At 39.3% G+C, this 19,326-nt stretch overlaps 2 protein-coding genes, 1 long non-coding RNA gene and 1 pseudogene across 4 annotated transcripts; 2 read left to right on the forward strand and 2 right to left on the reverse strand.

Annotated features, from left to right (window-relative positions):
- Positions 1 to 149: 149 nt before the first annotated feature.
- On the reverse strand, positions 150 to 1,729 carry LOC104777911 (putative E3 ubiquitin-protein ligase RHY1A). 2 transcript variants are annotated; one of them, XM_010502235.3, is made up of 3 exons: positions 1,336 to 1,729; positions 1,049 to 1,236; positions 150 to 771 (listed from the first exon to the last, which is right to left on the reverse strand). In XM_010502235.3, exons 1-3 carry the CDS (start codon positions 1,546 to 1,548, stop codon positions 423 to 425), a joined length of 750 nt encoding a protein of 249 aa, XP_010500537.2. In that variant the 5' UTR covers positions 1,549 to 1,729; the 3' UTR covers positions 150 to 422. The 2 variants fall into 2 exon arrangements, with proteins under 2 accessions (XP_010500537.2, XP_010500538.2); XM_010502236.3 differs by having other exon boundaries at positions 150 to 768; positions 1,336 to 1,697.
- Positions 1,730 to 2,115: 386 nt separating this feature from the next.
- LOC104779256 (glutathione S-transferase F14-like) lies at positions 2,116 to 4,599 on the forward strand (annotated as a pseudogene).
- On the forward strand, positions 2,802 to 3,878 carry LOC104777912 (elongation factor G, chloroplastic). Its single transcript, XM_010502237.3, has one exon. It carries the CDS (start codon positions 2,898 to 2,900, stop codon positions 3,741 to 3,743), a length of 846 nt encoding a protein of 281 aa, XP_010500539.2. The 5' UTR covers positions 2,802 to 2,897; the 3' UTR covers positions 3,744 to 3,878.
- Positions 4,600 to 8,121: 3,522 nt separating the features above from the next.
- Positions 8,122 to 8,735, reverse strand: LOC147947754 (uncharacterized). The gene is made up of 2 exons (XR_015594504.1): positions 8,548 to 8,735; positions 8,122 to 8,463 (listed from the first exon to the last, which is right to left on the reverse strand). It is a non-coding gene; the product is annotated as an uncharacterized LOC147947754 (long non-coding RNA).
- Positions 8,736 to 19,326: the final 10,591 nt, after the last annotated feature.

Here is a 19,326-nt window from a genome sequence, read left to right on the forward strand (position 1 = left end):
TACATGGATGTATGAAAATGACATAGTTTTGGAAGACGAAACAAAGCTGTAACCGCATAGCCTGATTGAGACGATCAAAGTTTCTGAAAATGAGAACGTTAAAGTTGTTGAGCGTTACTCAAAAGGATAACCAAATTGTTGGATCAAGATTTGGTAAAAAAAAAAGGTCGCTTGGATAACCAACAAGACATTAAAAGAGAGATCTCAGTGAAGAAAACTAAAAAGATTCACACCATACAAAATCAACGCTTGAACTGCCCAATGGCACACAAAAACCGTTACAAACAAAAACACGTGACAGAACAACAACCAAAAACATTCAAATGGGCGACAAAACTCCAAGACCGATTTAAGGTTGGCTAGAGCTAAAAGAAGCAGGACGTGGCTATAGTTGGGTAAAGGTTTTCTATTTACAAGTCTTATTATTCCTGAGCTATGGCTCTACGGCAATAAGGACAATCTCCACAAGCTCTTAGCCAAGGGTTTAAGCAAGAAGAGTGGAAGCTATGGGTACAGGGCAAGGATATAAGTGTGTCGTCTTTAGTGAAACTCTCTAAACATATGCTACAATCTCTCATCTCAGTTTTAACCTCGGCTGAGCTAAAAGTTTGCCGGTGTAAACAGTTAATAGCATCTTGAGTAAGACCTTGTGGTTTCTTGTTACATTCATAGGTCACTTGAAGCCCTTCTACTTGAAAAATTGGATCAACATCTGGAGAATGAAATGAGGACTCCCTTTGCTCATCTCCCAATGTTACTCTGTTGCTTCTACTGAATCAGAGAAAAACAAAGTTGACACCAATACAACTTCAGTACCCCAAATTGTGAAAAGAAGCTCCAAAGAAAGATCTGTAAGTATAGACTAAGTAGCAAGAATCCACAAGAACTGATTTTTACGCTAAAGTCTTGACCAATTCTAACAAGAATCAAGAGCAGATCAAAACCAGAACCGTGATCAGAAAAAAACAATCATCTTTAGAAAAGAAAAATATCTAAAATCAAACTATCAAGTAAAACTCTAGAATTTTACAGTGGGTTAAACACAGACCTGTTACCAGACAAAGAAACACCTCTCAATCTTTCGAAAAGTCTTGCCCTTGCGAGCAGAACAGCTCCAGGAAGCCTCTCGGATCCACTTAGGTTTACAAAGCTGCTACTCTGAGTTTCAGTATCAGTACTACTGTCAGGATTCAAATACTGAGCGGTGCCTTGAACATCACGAATAGGTCTACGTTCCTGAATTAACAAATCAGGCGAGATTTTAATAAATTGGATCAGATTCATAATTCATTCATACGACTATCGAAACTACTCTTTGGAGGAAGGAAACTTAACAGTATGGTGACAGAAGCGTCGGAGACGTGGAGTGGGTCTTCGGAGAAGATCACAGCCGTCGGAATCATGACGTTGGTTATGGTGATGGGTACCGAGACGGCGATGATGATTGTGTGAGTGGTGTCGATAAGAAGAAGTATCGGATTCTAAATCCGGGTCGGATCGACCTGGACGAGATCTTCGTGTAGAGAAGAGCTCTGATGCGCTCGTCATGCACCGATCAATCACCGAATTCGTTCGTTAATATGATCTCTCTGAAACAAGTGCAGAGACGATAGAGATAAGGAGGAGAGAGAGACAGAGAAGCATTGCAAAGAAAAAGTAAAAGGAAACTGCAGTGAAAAGGTGACGTCATCCCACTCGTTGTTGTCTGAAGGAAGACATTTCTTAAAACGGTGTCGTTGTACCGATAAGTGAGGCAAGAAGCCCAAATAAGTTTAGGCCTATACAGTTGAAGTCCATTAACTGTTTGGTCAGTTAAAGTCAACGTACTAGTTGCAGTTTACAAGTTGGTTTAAGATAAATAAAAAGTTCCCTCCATTAATTAGTGTCTTGTTTTTATTGCCACTTTGTTAATTAACTCATTTTTTGGTTGTTATTGAGTTAATGAGTCTGACAGCCATTTAGTTAATACCTAAATAATCCAACTATCAATCTCCATAAGCAACTTTTAGAAGGCCGAAAGATTATTAACATATTATATACTCCTTTTGAAAATTAATGGATATATATACGGATATCACAGTCGGACTCGATAATAAGTAAGCTAGTGCATGGACAAAGAAATGGCTGATTCCAAGATGAAGCTCCACTGTGGCTGGTTTTTTCTAAATTCGGCAGCTATCTTTGGTATCAGTGAGAAAGGTCTTGACTTCCAACTTGTATTCGTAGACTGGATTGCTGGTGAATCCAAAACCAAAACCTTTCTCTCTACTCTCAATGCTAACTCTTTAACTATTACTTCTACCAGAGCTCTTTTAACTTCATGTGTATGAATGACTATCATTTTCCTTCCAATTTTTGCAGCCATTTGGTGAAGTCCTGGTTCTCGAAGATGGAGATCTCAAACTTTCTGGTATTAAATCTTGTGTCTCCTATTCTATAATTTTATTTTAAATCTGGACTAATGGTATAGAGATTTTTTGAAGGTTTTGCAAAATGTTACATAATCAATACATTTTTAATATGTTCCTTAACGATGCAGATCTTCGTGAAAACCCTAATGGGGAAGACGATAACCCTAGAGGTTGAGTCCTCTGACACCATCGACAATGTGAAAGCGAAGATCCAAGACAAGGAAGGTATCCCACCGGACCAGCAGCGTTTGATTTTCGCCGGGAAGCAGCTCGAAGACGGCCGCACTCTCGCCGACTACAACATCCAGAAGGAATCGACGCTTCATCTCGTGCTCCGTCTCCGTGGTGGTGCTAAGAAGAGGAAGAAGAAGACTTACCCCAAGCCATACGAGAGAGAGAGAGAGAGATTTACCAAGTGATACGTTTTAGCCAAGAGGACGAGGAAGAAGAAGTAGAAGAAGAAAGGAGCGATTTTGATAAACAAAAATGGCGGCGGATGCTCTGAGGATATCGAGTTCTAGTTCCGGTTCGTTGGTTTGTAATCTTAATGGGTCACAGAGGCGGCCTGTTCTTCTTCCTCTGTCTCATCGTGCTACGTTTCTGGGTCTTCCTCCTAGAGCTTCATCTTCTTCGATTTCTTCTTCAATTCCTCTGTTTCTGGGCACTTCTCGTATTGGGCTTGGTTCTTCCAAGCTTTCTCACAGGAAAAAACAATTCTCAGTCTTTGCTGCAGCCGAAGCAGAGACGAAGCGCGCTGTGCCGCTTAAAGATTACAGAAACATTGGTATTATGGCTCACATAGACGCTGGGAAGACCACAACTACAGAGAGGATTCTTTACTACACAGGAAGAAACTACAAAATCGGGGAAGTCCATGAAGGAACAGCTACTATGGATTGGATGGAACAAGAGCAAGAAAGAGGAATCACCATTACTTCAGCTGCAACCACAACGTTTTGGGACAAACACAGGATCAACATTATTGACACACCGGGTCACGTCGATTTCACTCTTGAAGTCGAACGTGCTCTTAGAGTTCTCGATGGAGCTATATGCTTGTTCGATAGTGCTGCTGGTGTCGAGCCTCAGTCCGAGACTGTGTGGAGACAAGCTGATAAATACGGTGTGCCTAGGATTTGCTTTGTCAACAAAATGGACCGTCTTGGAGTTAACTTTTTCAGGACGAGGGATATGATTGTGACTAATTTGGGTGCTAAGCCGTTGGTGCTTCAGATACCTATTGGTGCTGAAGATGTCTTTAAAGGCGTTGTTGATCTTGTGAGGATGAAAGCTATAGTTTGGTCAGGAGAAGAGCTTTGTGGCTTGCTCTAATACCTTTGTTAGTCTTATAGCTAAGTTTGGAAACAATAATTTGCATGCGTTCTGGCCGGACAGCCGGTTGTGACTATTATAAAGTGTAACACTGAAGTAACATATGAAAACTAGCTATATACTTTTTAATTTAAATAACCGGTCATTAGTTATATGATATATTTTCTTTGTCAATTGGTTTGTTTGGAATTTGTGAAAATTGATAGTATTGTTTGTGCTAATGCAAATATAGAATCAAAGGCGATCATGCCATACCTAGCGGAGCAATACAAAGACAGTGGAACAAGTCTATTACCAGATGATCCCAAAAAGAGGGCAATGGTGGGGATGTGTATGGAAGTAGATAATAACCAGGTTCTTCCTATATATCGCATTAGCTCTCATCAAACAACTCATAATTAAACTGTACCAAGGTTTAGCCACAGACGTTACATCCGTTCAAGAAAACAAAGAGAAGTTATCAGAGATTCTGAACATCTACGAGACTCGTTTAGGAGAGTCTCCATACTTGGCGGGCGAAAGCTTCACTTTAGTAGATCTTCATCATCTTCCGCTGATGTTGAACGCGGAAGAAGAAGAGCTAAAAAACTTGATCTATTCGCGTCCCAATGTAGCCGCATGGGTCGAGAAGATGAAGTCGAGACCCGCTTGGCTAAAAACAGTCGTCATGAAAAACCACATCGTTGACTTGATGAAGCATTGTCGTTGTTTACCTAAAAGGTTAGACTCATCGTGTCATGAATTAACAACTATTGTTGCTCAGAAAACTGCATTGGCTATAAGCACCGATAGTCTCAGACTCAGTGAGTCATTTATGCATGTTTTTATTTGTATGAGTCAATTTGTAATGAATTGAAGCAATTTGTGTGTTTTCTTTGGGTTTATCCAAACATATTATGTGTTTGTATATCAAAATAATCCAACATGCGAATATGCGATTTAAGTTCTTAATCTTTTTTTTTTCCTCTAAATCACTTTATTAGTTTGCGTTGACATAATCATTGTTTACAAGAGTAGTTAGAAAAGCCGGACAATTACGAAACAAAGACCATTGAGAATTACATGAGACTGCTGTTTTAGCTAATAAATCAGCACAGGAATTTTGATGCAATTTAAGTTCTTACTCATGGGAATGTGGATGGAGGAGTATGTAATTTTTGTCAAATATAACAAGATTTGAACCTGCTGTATACCGAATGGCTATTTTTGTAATTTAAATATTAAAAATATTTGTTTTATTTAGTTAGTGTTTAAAATTGTATAATTTTATTTTAATTATTAATTTTATGATTTAACCCCGTGACAATTTATTTTTTACATAATTGTAATTTAATCAACTTAATTAATTTTATTTTGATTATAATTTAAGTAAAAAGCGGGACAAATTCTAGTAAATAAATAAACGAAACCCTGTTTTTTGGGTTGTGTAACGTTCCACCTTATCTTTTTTTTTTTTTTTTGTCAACAACGTTCCACCTTATCGTTAACTAACAACGTCAATTGTTAAACCAGGTGGACCACCTTTCTAAACATTTATTACTTTTAATATATCTTCGTATTCATATGCATAATTGCATATTTATCTTGCGCTTGAAAGAAACAAATTGGGTTGAAAATAATGTTGAGTAAATTAGTAAAACCTTTAGCCATTTCTAGTAACAGCTCTTGCTCCCACAGTGACACAGATAGATTATAGCTAGCATTGTAGTATCATTTGATACATATGCATGTGCATGCGAACATCTATGTGAATCCAATTGTTCATTGAATGATTAAATATTAAACTGATTGTTTATTAAGGGCAAGATTATAGGTGAGTTCTTATAAGGAGGATCTTAAACACTGTTTGATTTTTTTATGAATTAATTGTGTATTGTTTTGAATATAAGAACCCATGATCTCTTAGTTAAAATTTTCTCCTCCAATAGTAGGTCCTAATTTTGGGTCTTTTATTTTTGAAAATATTGTTTTTTGAAATTTAAAAATTTTAAATAGAATTTGTTTTTTGTCATCTGATGTTATTGATAATATTTGAAAGGATACATTGTAACCTAAATCTTAAGCTGGCGGAAAACAGGAATGTCCTTGGAGTCTAAGGCCCAAAAGAGGGAGGCTAAGCCGGCGGACAACGGATAAGTCCCCGGAGACAACTAAAACTTACAACAAGAGAAATTTAAAGCAGAGAACGAAAGAGAACGAACCCAACAACTAAAGTCAGAAGCATACTAACAATAAAAATGAAGACAAATACTAAGTCTAAACAAACAAACCGATCTTTTCTTCTGAAGTTTCTGCGAATGAGCTATACCAATGCTGGCCACGGCCAACACATTGATCACAGCTGCTTCCTCCTTTCACATGAGAGATGATCTCTCCAAAACAAGAACCAAACTTCATAACCTGACAAGCAAAGGTTCAATTCAAAACCTCAATAATCACTGTCAGATGCGGCTGACGGTTGAAGCGTCAAGTAGAGCCTAGATAGAAGCCATATAACAGCAATCCGACATCCTCCAGATTCAGAAACGCAGAGACAAGGAGCGAAACAGAACTACTTCGATGAGCCTTGAAAACGAAACAAGAACAAAACTCATCTACAAAAGCTACCATCACCAGCAACTTCCACCTAAGAGCAGAAAGATCTGAAGCATAGAACCAAGCAAAAACTTTGAACAACACAAACCTCAACTTCGTAAGGAGACGAACTAGATGGGAAACTAAAAGCTAAAACCAGTCTAAACGGATGAGCGAGACCAAAGGCGAAGTGAAGTCTGCAAACAGAACACTCACAAGCCACACACAGCATCAAAACAACTTGAAGCACAGGAGCGGTAAAATCAAATATGGGTTGTGAGCATGAGAAAAAACAAAGGCTTATCTCCGTCGATCTCAGATACAGTACCATCCTCTTCGCAAGAGCAACAAACCTAGCAAATCTGAACCGCTCAACCGTTTCCGCAAGACACCCAACTTACAAACTGGTTAAACTATAACGAATCCCCAATCGAAATCCAACAACTTCCCATAACTTACTATAAAACTAAAACAAAGCAAGAAATGAAGAAAAACAGGGAGACCGAAGCCGGTGCTGGAGGAGCCACCGCACTCCGGTCTCAGATCTGAAATTTTTGAAGCGCCGATGTATTATGTTAAACGAGAGAGAGAAAATGAAAAAAAAAATTCCTTTTTGTTAGGCTATATTTGATGTTACTTTAATTTGTTTGTTTAAATTTTAAATAGAATAGAAGTGGTATAAATGTGTAAACATTTAAGATTTTATAAAAATAGAAAATATTGCATTTAATTAATTTTCAAACATAATAGAAACATTAATATATACTACAATAGAAGTGCAATTCATAAATGGAGAAAAATATTAATTTTAATACTGATTCTCAACCAAATTTAGAGAAAGAGTTGTTCTTTTGATTGGTTTCGTGTGAATATTTTGTGTGCTGGGTTTAAACATTATATAGAAAATTTTGTGGTATAGGAAAACTTTAAATTTGTGGTACACAAACATTGGATAAAATGTGTGGTAGAAGTACAAAAATACAAAAGTACTTGTAAAAATATGTGGTCAAAGTACAACATTATACAAAAGTGAATATGTATTTCTACAATTATGTGGTAGAAATACAATGCTACAATAGTGAGATGAACATCTTTGCTTCTACCTTCTTCTTTATGTGTCACCGGTCATTTTTGCTTTCTGCTTCTTGTTCTTTTGGTGTCATGGGTCATATTTCCTTGCTCTCTGCTTCTACCTGCATGACAAGTATAAAACACTAGCCGATTATAAACTGAAACCATCTAATAAAACAGCCCCTTACACAAACAAACTGAAACAATCTGAAACTGAAACAAAGTTAACACTACAAGAAAACCTGCCGTTTGCGACCCCCAAAAGAGTCCTAAAAGAGTTGCAAAACAGCTATTTGCGACTATTGCGAGACTATCAAAATTAGTCGCTAAAAAACGGTCGCTAAATATATCGGTCGCAACAAGGTCGCAAATTTGCGACCCCTTTGTGACCCATTATATGGTCACATATAAGCGACGATATTGAGACAACATAACGTGGTCGTAAATGTGTGACGGTTTTGTGACCATATACACTACCAAAAATTTACATTTTGTAACCATCAAAATCGTTTCAAAAAGGTCACACATTTAAGACTAATCTAAGACCGTTTTGATAGTCGCTTATTTTTTGTCACAAATTATAGTAGTCGTACAACAGTTGCTAATTTGTGACCAAACTGTGACTTTATTTAACTAGTTATGGATATCCGGATATTTTAGTTTTTAGGTTTGATTTATTTGGTTTATTTGAATAAAAGTTTGGTTTGGTTACTGGATTTAAAATCAATTCCAAAATAGAACTGAAAATTTGTATTTCAATTAATTTGAAAGGAATAACACAAAAAAAAAACAATGGGCTTAAATGGCAAAAGACCCAAATAGTTAACTTCTCTAAAGCCCACATACATATTTACATACCCAATACAAAAAAAAAAACTAGGTTTTTCTTCTTTTTGGCTTCGTACGATGAGTAAAGAAGAACGATGGCATGACGAGAAGCGACGACGGCCAGTGACAGAAAACAACGGCAAGATTAGGGAGAAGAAGGAGATAGAGCTTGAGATCGACCTGCTTTGAGTTTCATTCGAACAGCTAAGCCAGATCTATGTCCCCAACAAGCATTTGTTGCTGAGATCTGAATATTAAAAAAAACAAAATCAAGAAAAAAAATCGATTACATGAAAAGGGGAAAGTGAGAACCGACTTGTAGAAAGCTTACAATAATGGAAATATGATGAAGTGAAGTCATTAAAGACACAAATGGAGAATCGATTGAGGTTTGCTGAGAGGAAGAGAGAAGACTGAGGAGAAGAAGAGAAGTAATAATAGAGTGGTGAGTGATTTTGGTAATTTGTTGTATCGAATAAAGGAGAAGAAGAGAAGTAGAAGGAGAAGTTTTGGTCCGTTAGATCTAATTCTAATCAACAGAGGATGATAAATGATAGAGCAATCCTTGTCACTAGGAATTAGCCAATGAGAAGCCTTCATCCAATAAAACATAAATAATTTTTTTAAACACTATATATTAAATAAATTGATGATTTAGAGTTTAAAATGTATGTTTTATAATTAAAAAATTTGTAGCAAAATATCATAAATCAATTCGGTTGCAATTCCGTCACAAAATTGCTACTCTTTTGGGTCTTACTTGTAATATTTTCAACCAATACTTTTGATTTATAAGATTTTTACTTTTTAGTTTTTACAATGTTTTTATATAGTTACAAGCACTTATAAGCTAATTTTGAACTATATCTCTCATTTTGAATGGTAAAACAATCACTTAACTGGTAAGTTACTAAGTTTGTACATAAATTTGGAAACTTACTTTTAAAACATATGTAACATATAATCCATGACTTGGTTTTTTATAAAACTTTTTTTTTCTAAAACATTGAAAATAAAAATATTAATAAAACATATATATATATATATGTATTAGTACAAATCAATGCAAAAATGTGTAACTTAACATATTTAACATTCTATATTGCCAAATTACAAATTTTAAATCCCGAAGAGTTGCTAAGCAGAGGTAAAGTGGTCGCAAGTAAGAAATAGTAACAAAGTAGTCACAAAGTTCATAGTAAAATGGTCGCAAAATTGTTGCAACATAGTCGTAAATAAATTCGGTTGCAATTACGTCACAAAATTGCTACTCTTTTGTGACGTACTTGTAATATTCACAACCATATTTTTATTTATAAGATTTACTATCAATTTACAATATTTTTATATAGTTTATAATCCATTTTGAACTATATCTCTTAGTTTAGGATGGTAAAACAATCATTTGGTAAGTTTATACATAAATTAGGAAACTTAGTTTTAAAACATATGTAACATATAATACATGACTTGGTTTTTTACAAAAATTTGTTTCTAAAACATTGAAAATTAAAATGGAATGCTTTCACAAAGTTTATATGACTGATAATGATTAACTTAAAGTAGAAATGTGTATAAAAACATGTTAACATTTCCCTAATGTGAAATTTCAAATTAAAAAAATCGAGAGTTGCTAAAGCGTCGCAAAACAGTATCTAATTGAGGTGTTAGACGCAAAACAGTGACAAAAGTAGTAGCAAACTAGTCACAAAGGTAGTAGCAACTTTGTCGCAAATAATAGGAGTTGTAAATTCGTGACAATATAGTCGCAAATTGTTACTCTATTGTGACTCTCAGATTTCAGTCACAATACACATTTTTGAAATCTATAGTTCTTGACCAATTCTATTGATATAAATTAACAATAAGCACTCATGATTGTATTATAGAGTATACCAAATAGTTTATGGGTTTAAAATATTGTTTTGATGCCTTTGTTTTGAAAATTTCATAAAATAACAAAACTTATTATGAAATAACATATAACTCTTTAGATTGATTTAGATATTATGAATATTTTGTGGCTAAATATTGAAATGAAAAGATTTGACAAAGTTTATATGACTGATATTGATCAACTTAAAGTAGAAATGTGTATAGAAACATGTTAACATTTCTCTAATGTGAAATTTGAAATTCAAAAAATCGAGAGTTGCTAAATAGTCGCAAAACAGTATCTAATTCAGGTGTTAGATGCAAAACAGTGAGAAAAGTAGTCGCAAAGGTAGTAGCAACTTCGTTGCAAATAATATGAGTTGTAAATTCGTAACAAGGTAGTCTTAAATTTTTACTCTATTGTGACTCTCAGATTTCAGTCACAATACAAAATATTTGAAATCTATAGTTTTTGACCAATTCTACTGATATAAATTCACAATAAGCACTCATGGTTGTATTATAGAGTATATCAACAATTTATGAGCTTAAAATATTGTTTTGATACCTTTGTTTTGAAAATTTCATAAAATAACAAAACTTCTTATGAAATAACATATAACTCTTTAAAATGATTTAGATATTATAAAAAATTTCTGGTTAAATATTGAAATGGAAAGCTTTGACAAAGTTTATATGACTGATATTGATCAACTTAAAGTAGAAATATGTATAGAAACATGTTAACATTTCTCTAATTTGAAACTTCAAATTAAAAAAATTGAAAGTTGCTAAAAAGTCGCAAAATAGTATCTAATCCAGGTGTTAGACGCAAAACAGTTGCAAAAGTAGTAGCACTCTAGTCGCAAATTTTGTAGCAAATTCGTCGCAGATAATAGGAGTTGCAAATTCGTAACACGTCGTCGATAAAAAAACTTGTGACCGAAATTTGCGTTGCAAAAAGGTCGCTAATATGTGACTCTTTATTTTTAATAAGGAGATGTCACTAAACCGTCTCTAATTGCGATGAGTTGCCGACGATATATGCTTCGTCGTAAATTTGCGACTGTTTTGCTTCCGCCCGAATATTGGTTGGGAAATAGTCTCAAAATAGTCGCAAAATAGTCGCTATTATTTGCGACCCAAAAAAAAGTCACAAACGGTAGTCACTAAATGCATGTTTTCTTGTAGTGTAACACCACTAGCCGATTTCACAAACAAACTGAAACAAGAACAAAGTTAACTTTAGTCCATTACAAAATCATAGTTAACACCAGTCGGTTACACAAACTTAAACAGATTAATAAGAACCAGATTACAAAAAACACAATAAACCATCAAAATATGTCATCCGACTACATAAAACAAGAACAACACAAACATCAAATTTAAAACGCTACATTCTTTAAGATTCAAACTGATGACATCATGCCATCAATTAGCTTATCCTTAAGGACTTTTTCAGATTAACATCACATAAACATAATAGAATAGGGAAATTAATGTGACTAAATCTCAAGAATCATCACATAAACATAATAGAATAGGGACATTAATAGTCTCATTACAAGTCCTTACTACCCCTTATCCAAGTCCAGGCTACAAAAGTTCTCAGAATTGACCGGTCTGTCAATAAGCTTATAATCCTTAATACCAATCTATCATCAACACACTAATAAAAGTCAATAAGATAAAGTCTCCACAAAACACACATATGGTTTCATAAAATCAAGAAAGCTATTACCAGTAGGTATTGAATTAGAGTGAGAGAGAGATTGTGAAATCAAAAAACCTTGGAATTGGAAGCTGTAAGAGACGAAGAAGCTGGAGACTCCTTGCCATTACCAGTAGGTATCGATTTCCTCTTCCTGGAGTTAGATTTGGTGGTGTGAAATCGATCAGAAACTGAATCTGGATCCAACAAAGAACTCTTGTTACTCTCTTGCGTCGTTGGTTGTGACCCAAGAACCCCAAACTCTCGATCGGATTCCTCCGGAGATTGGCAAATTCTCAGAGATCTGAGAATTCAGAGAGAAAGATTGAAGATTGAAGATTGAAGAGTCATCTCCTCCGATCGCAATCTCCTCTTCCTCCACACCCTTCAATTCCAAATACAAATCTTTGTCTTTTCGGGACTTCAATCGCGAGAGAAAGAGAGAGAGAACGAAACGAATGAAATTCGATCCAAATAATATTTTTTTCTCTTCTCTATTTTTTTGTTCGGCCAATAGAATGCTGACACGTTTAGTCTCTTAGATCAACATTCAGTATACTATATAAGGGGCGCCCTTACATTTTTTCTTTACTTCTGATTTATTTTTTTTGATTCAAACCCCTTAAACCTCCTATAAGAGCTTACCGATAGGGAAGGTCTAAAAGGATCCATTGTTTAACGAGAAGTCCAAATTGCATATGTACTTTCAAATTAAATGAAATATTTAAGACAACAATCTCTCTCTCTCTCTCTCTCTCTTTCTCTCTCTCTATCTATCTCTCTCCGTAGCATACAAAGAACACATGAAACACTTTGAGTTGTAGTCTTCTCTAACAAAAACCCTGAAACCCTACACTCATTATGAACAGATTTGAGCCACAAAGCCAAGACTCTTTGCGAAGAAGGTTTCATCAAAGCAACACCAACACACAACAACCTCGTGACACCACGACACCTTTCATGCCCAAATCTATTTTGAAAAACCATAATAATAGCAAATCCACCATCGGAGGGGCTGGCAGATCATTCCAAGGTTTGGTCTTAACGTGGAGGACGATCTAGTTTCATTCGTGGTTCCTCCGGTTACCGTTGTCGAAATAAATATAGGCGATTTCCTAGTCCCGGATGTCTTAATCGACACGGGAAGTTCAGTAAATGTTATCTTTCGGAGAACGCTCCCCCAGATAAAAGTCGACTTGCACCTTGCTATGCCAGAGGTGCAAACTTTGACTGGTTTCGATGGACGCTCCCTCACTTCCCTAGGCACGGTCATGCTCCCGGTATACAATGGCGGAACAGTTCATCTCTTCGATTTCGCAGTCGTCGATAGGCCAACCGCATATAATGTAATCCTCGGAACGCATTGGCTCCATAAAATGAAGGTCGTGGTCTCAACGTACCATCAATGCGTAAAACTCCCAACGGCGTTCGACACTTACACCCTTTATGCCAACCCCGACGACAACTCAATGGCCACCACGACGTCACGTCGACATGATCATGGCCATACTCGATATGCCCTCGCCAAAGAACAAGCGTGAGGTTCAACGTCTGACCGGCAGAATAGCAGCCCTTAACAGATTCATCTTGCGGTCAACCGACAAAAGCTTGCCGTTTTATCAGTTGCTACGATCCACAAACAAGGAATACGAGTGGACAACCGAATGCGAGAACTTATTTGACTACCCCACCCATACTCTCGAAGCCCGAAGAAGGAGAGAAGCTCTACCTGTACATCGGTGTTTCCGGATCGGTAGTAAGCGGGGTACTAGTCAAAGATGACCGAGGCAAACAAAGGCCTATTTTCTACGTCAGTAAGACTCTGGATGGGGCCGAGTTACGCTACCCAAACTTGGAAAAAATAGCCTACGTCGTGGTCATCTCGGCTCGTAAACTTAGGCCCTATTTCCAATCACATATGATTGCAGTCCTGATAAACCAACCCCTAAGGCAAATTCTCCACAGTCCCGGACAATCCGGTCGTATGGCAAAATGGGCGATTGAATTAAGCGAGTATGACATTGAGTAACTCGGTCGGACGTGCATGAAGTCTCAAGTGTTGGCAGACTTTATTGTCGAATTGCCACAGCATTTCACCACTTCTACCCCTACCGAAGAGAACTGGTATCTATACGTCGATGGAGCATCGTCACAGCATGGGTCAGGGATCAGAATCCGCCTGACATCACCTACCGGAGAGGTCCTTGAGCAGTCGTTCCGACTAAACTTCACTGCAACAAAGAATGAGTCGAAATACAAAGCGTTACTTGCCGGGATGCGACTTGCAGCCGTGATCGGCGTGAAGCGACTTCACGCTTACTACGACTCCCAGCTCGTCGCCAACCAATACAATGGTGAGTACGGCACCAAATGCGTTCGCATGGACGCCTATTTGAAAATAGTTAAGGAGCTCGCACAAGAATTTGATCACTTCGTAATCAACAAAATACCTCGAAGTGCTAACGCTCCAGCAGACGCCCTGGCATTCCTAGCATCAACCTCGGACCTGGACCTACGTCAAAATCCCGGTCGAGAGCATTTCCACAAGTAGCATCGACGTCGTGGCCCTCGTCAATGTAATATCTGCCGACCCAGCAGAGCCTGCCGACCTTGATGAAGAAATGCAACCCAACGATGCCGAGCCGACCGACTAGCGACAGGAGATACTGCAATACATCAATGAAGGAACAACCCCAGCAGACAAGTGGCAGGCCTGACGTCTAAAGAAGATTGTGGCACAGTACACCATAATCGAAGGGTGCCTCTATCGATGGAGGCGGCCGGCATTTTACTTCATTGCGTCTCGGCAGAAGAGGCCTACCGGGTAATGCAAGAAACACATGAAGGGGCCGGTGGAAACCTCTCAGGCGGACATGCTCTAGCACTCAAAATTAAAAAGCATGGAATATACTGGCCAACTATGATCAGTGATTGAGAGCAATTTGCCGATAAATGCGAAAAATGTCAGCGGCACGCATCCGATATACACGCTCTGGCGGAATTACTCTCCACCACGATGGCGTCGTACCCGTTCATGTGATGGGCGATGGATATTGTCGGACCACTGCCTGCCTCGCGAGGCAAAAAATTCCTCCTCATATTGATGGACTATTTCACCAAATGGGTCGAGACAAAGTCTTATAAGAAAGTCCAAGCAGGCGAGGTCCAGAATTTCGTCTGGAAAAATATAATATGCCGACACGGGTTACCATTTAAAATCGTTACTGATAACGGATCGCAGTTCATATCCAAAAAAATCGATGACTTTTGTGCAACCTGGCGCATCCGTCTCAGTAAGTCAACCCCATGGTACCCCCAAGGCAACGGCCAGGCAGAAGCAACTAATAAGACAATTATAAATGGCCTAAAGAAATGACTCGAAGAGAAGAAAGGACTCTAGGCCGACGAACTAGATGGTGTGATGTGGTCCCACCGAACTACCCCGTAAAGAGCATTAGGACGAACCCCATTTTCGCTGGCATACGGTTTGGAAGCAATGGCACTGGCCGAAGTCAGCATTGGCAGTTTACGCCAAACCATGCTCGTCCAAAACCCAGAGTTAAACGACGAAATGCTTTACGACAGCTTAGACGAGATTGAAGAGTTATGAGACCGCGCCTTACTTCGAATCCATAATTACCAACAGGCGGCAGCTCGTCAGTACAATCAAGAGGTCAACCCGCGATCTTTCAAAGAGGGAGATCTCGTCTTGCGCAAAGTATTTGAGAATACCACCGAACTCAACGCAAGGAAGCTCGACGCAAAGTGGGAAGGTCCGTACCAAGTTTCTAAAGTCGTCCGCCCAGGAGTCTATGTCCGGGGAGGCAATCCCGCGATCCTGGAATGCTGGCAACCTCAAACGTTATTTCTATTAAGCAACCTTCTTTTATTCCTGTTTAAGAACACTTACAATCTATGTAATCCGAACTACGATCGGCTTGATCCTTTAAAAAAAAAAAATAGGTACGTAGGCAGCCTGAAAAGGCGCAGCCAATACTGATAAAATTTCTTTTCAAGTCACTTTGATATCCCTTTTTTATTCAAGTTTACTGCCTTACAAAGCTTGACAAAAGTCATAGCGCGACAAAATTCCTAAAAAAAAAAAATAAACATGCAAGTAATAAAGTCGGCAATCTGGCCAGTTGTCCAACCAATCTTTTACACACAATAGCTACACTCCAGGCGAAGTGTAGGTAAAAGCCGGGCTCCAAGCAATGCCTGCAAATAGTCCGAAGTCGACGAGCAAAGTAAGCCGCCACCCGTGCGCAATCTCTTCGATCCAAGGCAGGGTATAAGCCGGGCTCCAATACGCGAATTCAACGCTTCCCGCTCTCAGAATCTAATAGCAACTCCTTGCCAAAGCAGACTACGAGCAAAAGAAAACATATGGTTCCGAACAGAGTCATTCGGCTCGACATAATAAGTTGAGAGACGTCTCACTGTCGAGAATAACCAGACATAAAAATAACCAAAACATAGCATATCATATTCGAAAATAAAATTCGCCGAGGAGGTGCAATGTTCAAAAAAAAAAAATACACATTATGCCCAATAACAAGCCAAGGGCCCCGAAAAGAGTCAGCAACCCTACACACGGGTGCAAACACTAGTTCAAGTCATATAAAAGTTGAAACAAATAACATGCAAGGCGTCTTTAGCGACCTCCATCACCCCCACGGTTAAGAGCACGAACTCGGTCACAATGTAAAAAAGGCATCATACGGAATCTCCCGAACCCGAACCGCTCCCAATCTTCCTGCCAAGCCTCCAGCTTCCTCATTCCCATCTCGAGATCCATCATCTGCTCGACCAGGAGCTCATGCTGACGAAAATATGGCACGATGCTGAATCTCAATCTACCATCCGTGTGAGAGAAAGACCGCCACGAGTCCCATCCGTGTGAGAGAAAGACCGCCACGGGTCACCGGAACCCACTCCCCGGAATTATCGGAGTCACTCATGATCAAACAAGAAAGGAAGCAAGAGAATGTAGAGCAAGACAGAGTTATTAGCTGAAAAGAAGAGGCTGTGTAGTTTACTTCCCCACCCCCCCCCCCACCTCCCTTTATATAGCAAGGACGAAAGGAAAGCGAAGATACGTCGCATTAACCAAGCGCCTGTCCACTTACCAGCATTCAATGCGCCTCCCTCTTCCACAGATCAGGATCCCACAATAAAAATCGCGCCACACGCAACATCCACGCGCGGTAATGATGAGAAACGCTTCAAATCAAATCAAACATTTAATACGACAAAATAGAAGAGTCCAAAGTTTGAGAGTCCCTACCTCCACAACGCACACAGCTCGTCAAAAAAAAAAGGGGGGGGCTATAGCAAATTCCAACTTTGCTTAGACTCGCCCCCAGCTCGTCAAAAAAAAGTAGGGCTACAGCAAATTTCACTTTGCTTAGACTCGCCCCCAGCTTGTCAAAAAAAAAGGGGGGGGCTACAGCAAATTCCAACTTTGCTTAGACTCGCCCCCAGCTCGTCAAAAAAAGGGGGGGGGGGCTACAGCAAATTCCAACTTTGCTTAGACTCGCCCCCAGCTCGTCAAAAAAAAAAAGGGGGGGGGGGCTACAGCAAATTCCAATTTTGCTTAGACTCGCCCCCAGCTCGTCAAAAAAAAAGGAGGGGAGCTACAGCAAATTCCAACTTTGCTTAGACTCGCCCCCAACTCGTCAAAAAAAGGGGGGGGCTACAGCAAATTCAAACTTTGCTTAGACTCGCCAAAGCTCATCAAAAAAAAAAAGGGGGGGGGCTACAGCAAATTCTAACTTTGCTTAGACTCGCACCCAGCTCGTCAAAAAAAAAGGGGGCTATAGCAAATTCCAACTTTGCTTAGACTCGCCCCCAACTCGTCAAAAAAAATGGAGGCTATAGAAAATTCCGACTTTGCTCAGACTCGCCCCCAGCTCGTCAAAAAAAAAGGGGAGGGGGCTATAGCAAATTCCAACTTTGCTTAGGCTTGCCTCCAGCTCGTCAAAAAAAAGGGGGGCTATAGCAAATTCCGACTTTGCTCAGACTCGCCCCCAGCTCGTCAAAATAAAAAGGGGGGGGTTATAGCAAATTCCAACTTTGCTTAGACTCGCCCCCAGCTCGTAAAAAAAAAAGGGAGGCTATAGCAAATTCCTACTTTGCTCAGACTCGCCTCCAGCTCGTCAAAAAAAAAAGTGGAGGGGGGGGGGGCTATAGCAAATTCCAACTTTGCTTAGGCTCGCCCCCAGCTCGTCCAGAAAAAAAAAAAAAAAAAGAATGGCAAATTCCAAATTTTGCAAAACAATTTAACTGGTAACTGCTTCGTCAATATTCAAAAGAAGGGGGAGAGTAAAAACGGACAAATCCCATTTTCCCCACTAGAGTTCAAGTTCATAAAAAAAACAACAAACACAAAAAGAGGTCTTAAAGATAGTTAAAGCCACAAGCGGCGTTATTTAAAAGCCACACACGGATGATTCGGATCAGCTTCGTTCACAACTTTAGGAGCGAGCACCAGCGCTAATGGATCCACAACGGCCACGCCACTCAAAAGTCCCAGAATCTGGACGGTGTGTTCCCCTATCCCCTTAGAGATCGGCACTAGAACAGCATCCGCTAGCGCAAGACTGGTGACAATATCTCGTTCAGACGTCTCCAGCAGCACATCCTGCGATTCGACAACCGGAGCCAGCTCGTCATTGTTCTTCTGAAGCAGCCCAGATTCCACATTCTCGATAGCAGCGGGCGGCATGTTTGAACCGTATTCATCAAAATCGATGACCTCATCATCACCGCAACATGTTCAGCAGTCGGAGTCACCACATACCCATCATTAACTAGCGGAAGGATCTCGATACCGTCAACAAAATTGTCCCAAAAAGCCGAACCTTCATCCATAAATTTGATCGTGCTATCAGGAATCACACAACCACTCAACACAAGATCCTCAACCTGCTTCGCAACGCCGTTAGCCTGAGCCTTCATCATCATCGAATTAAAAGTGCGCCTTGCGTCCCAGATATGCTGACGAATTTGATACGACCGTTCCCGGTAGCCTTCTCTCACTTCATGATGAACCTCCTCGGCCCTCTTGTCAACCGCCAGTTTAAGATGATGGTCATAATCTTCCGCAATATGACGAGCAGAGGCCTCCAAACGAGTAACGTCAGCGCAAGAACGTTCTATTGACCCCTGCAACTGGCGGTTCTCCTCCTTCAGGCGGTCAACTTCCCGCCAAGCCTTATTCGACTCAGCCCGGAACTTGCCGATCTGATTCTGAGATTCCTTCAGTCCGGTCTCAGCCTCAGCAATTTCCCGGTCGGCAGATTTCAACTTACGTTCGTAACGGCATACCATCGAGTATACTGAACTCGCTGACTGAAACACAGTTCAGCAAAAAGTTAATAAAAAAAAATATCAAAAAAAAAAAAAAAACCTGAAGTTCCTTCCGAGCCCACTCGTCCAACACCTCAGATTCCCTCAAATCTTCCTCGAACCGATCGCCCGGCACTTTAGATATTTCGCGGATAAGAGCACCACACTCCT

The sequence above is a fragment of the Camelina sativa genome, chromosome 3 (assembly GCF_030686135.1).
Source record: "Camelina sativa cultivar CO46 ecotype springtype chromosome 3, ASM3068613v1".
Classification (NCBI taxonomy): domain Eukaryota; kingdom Viridiplantae; phylum Streptophyta; class Magnoliopsida; order Brassicales; family Brassicaceae; genus Camelina; species Camelina sativa.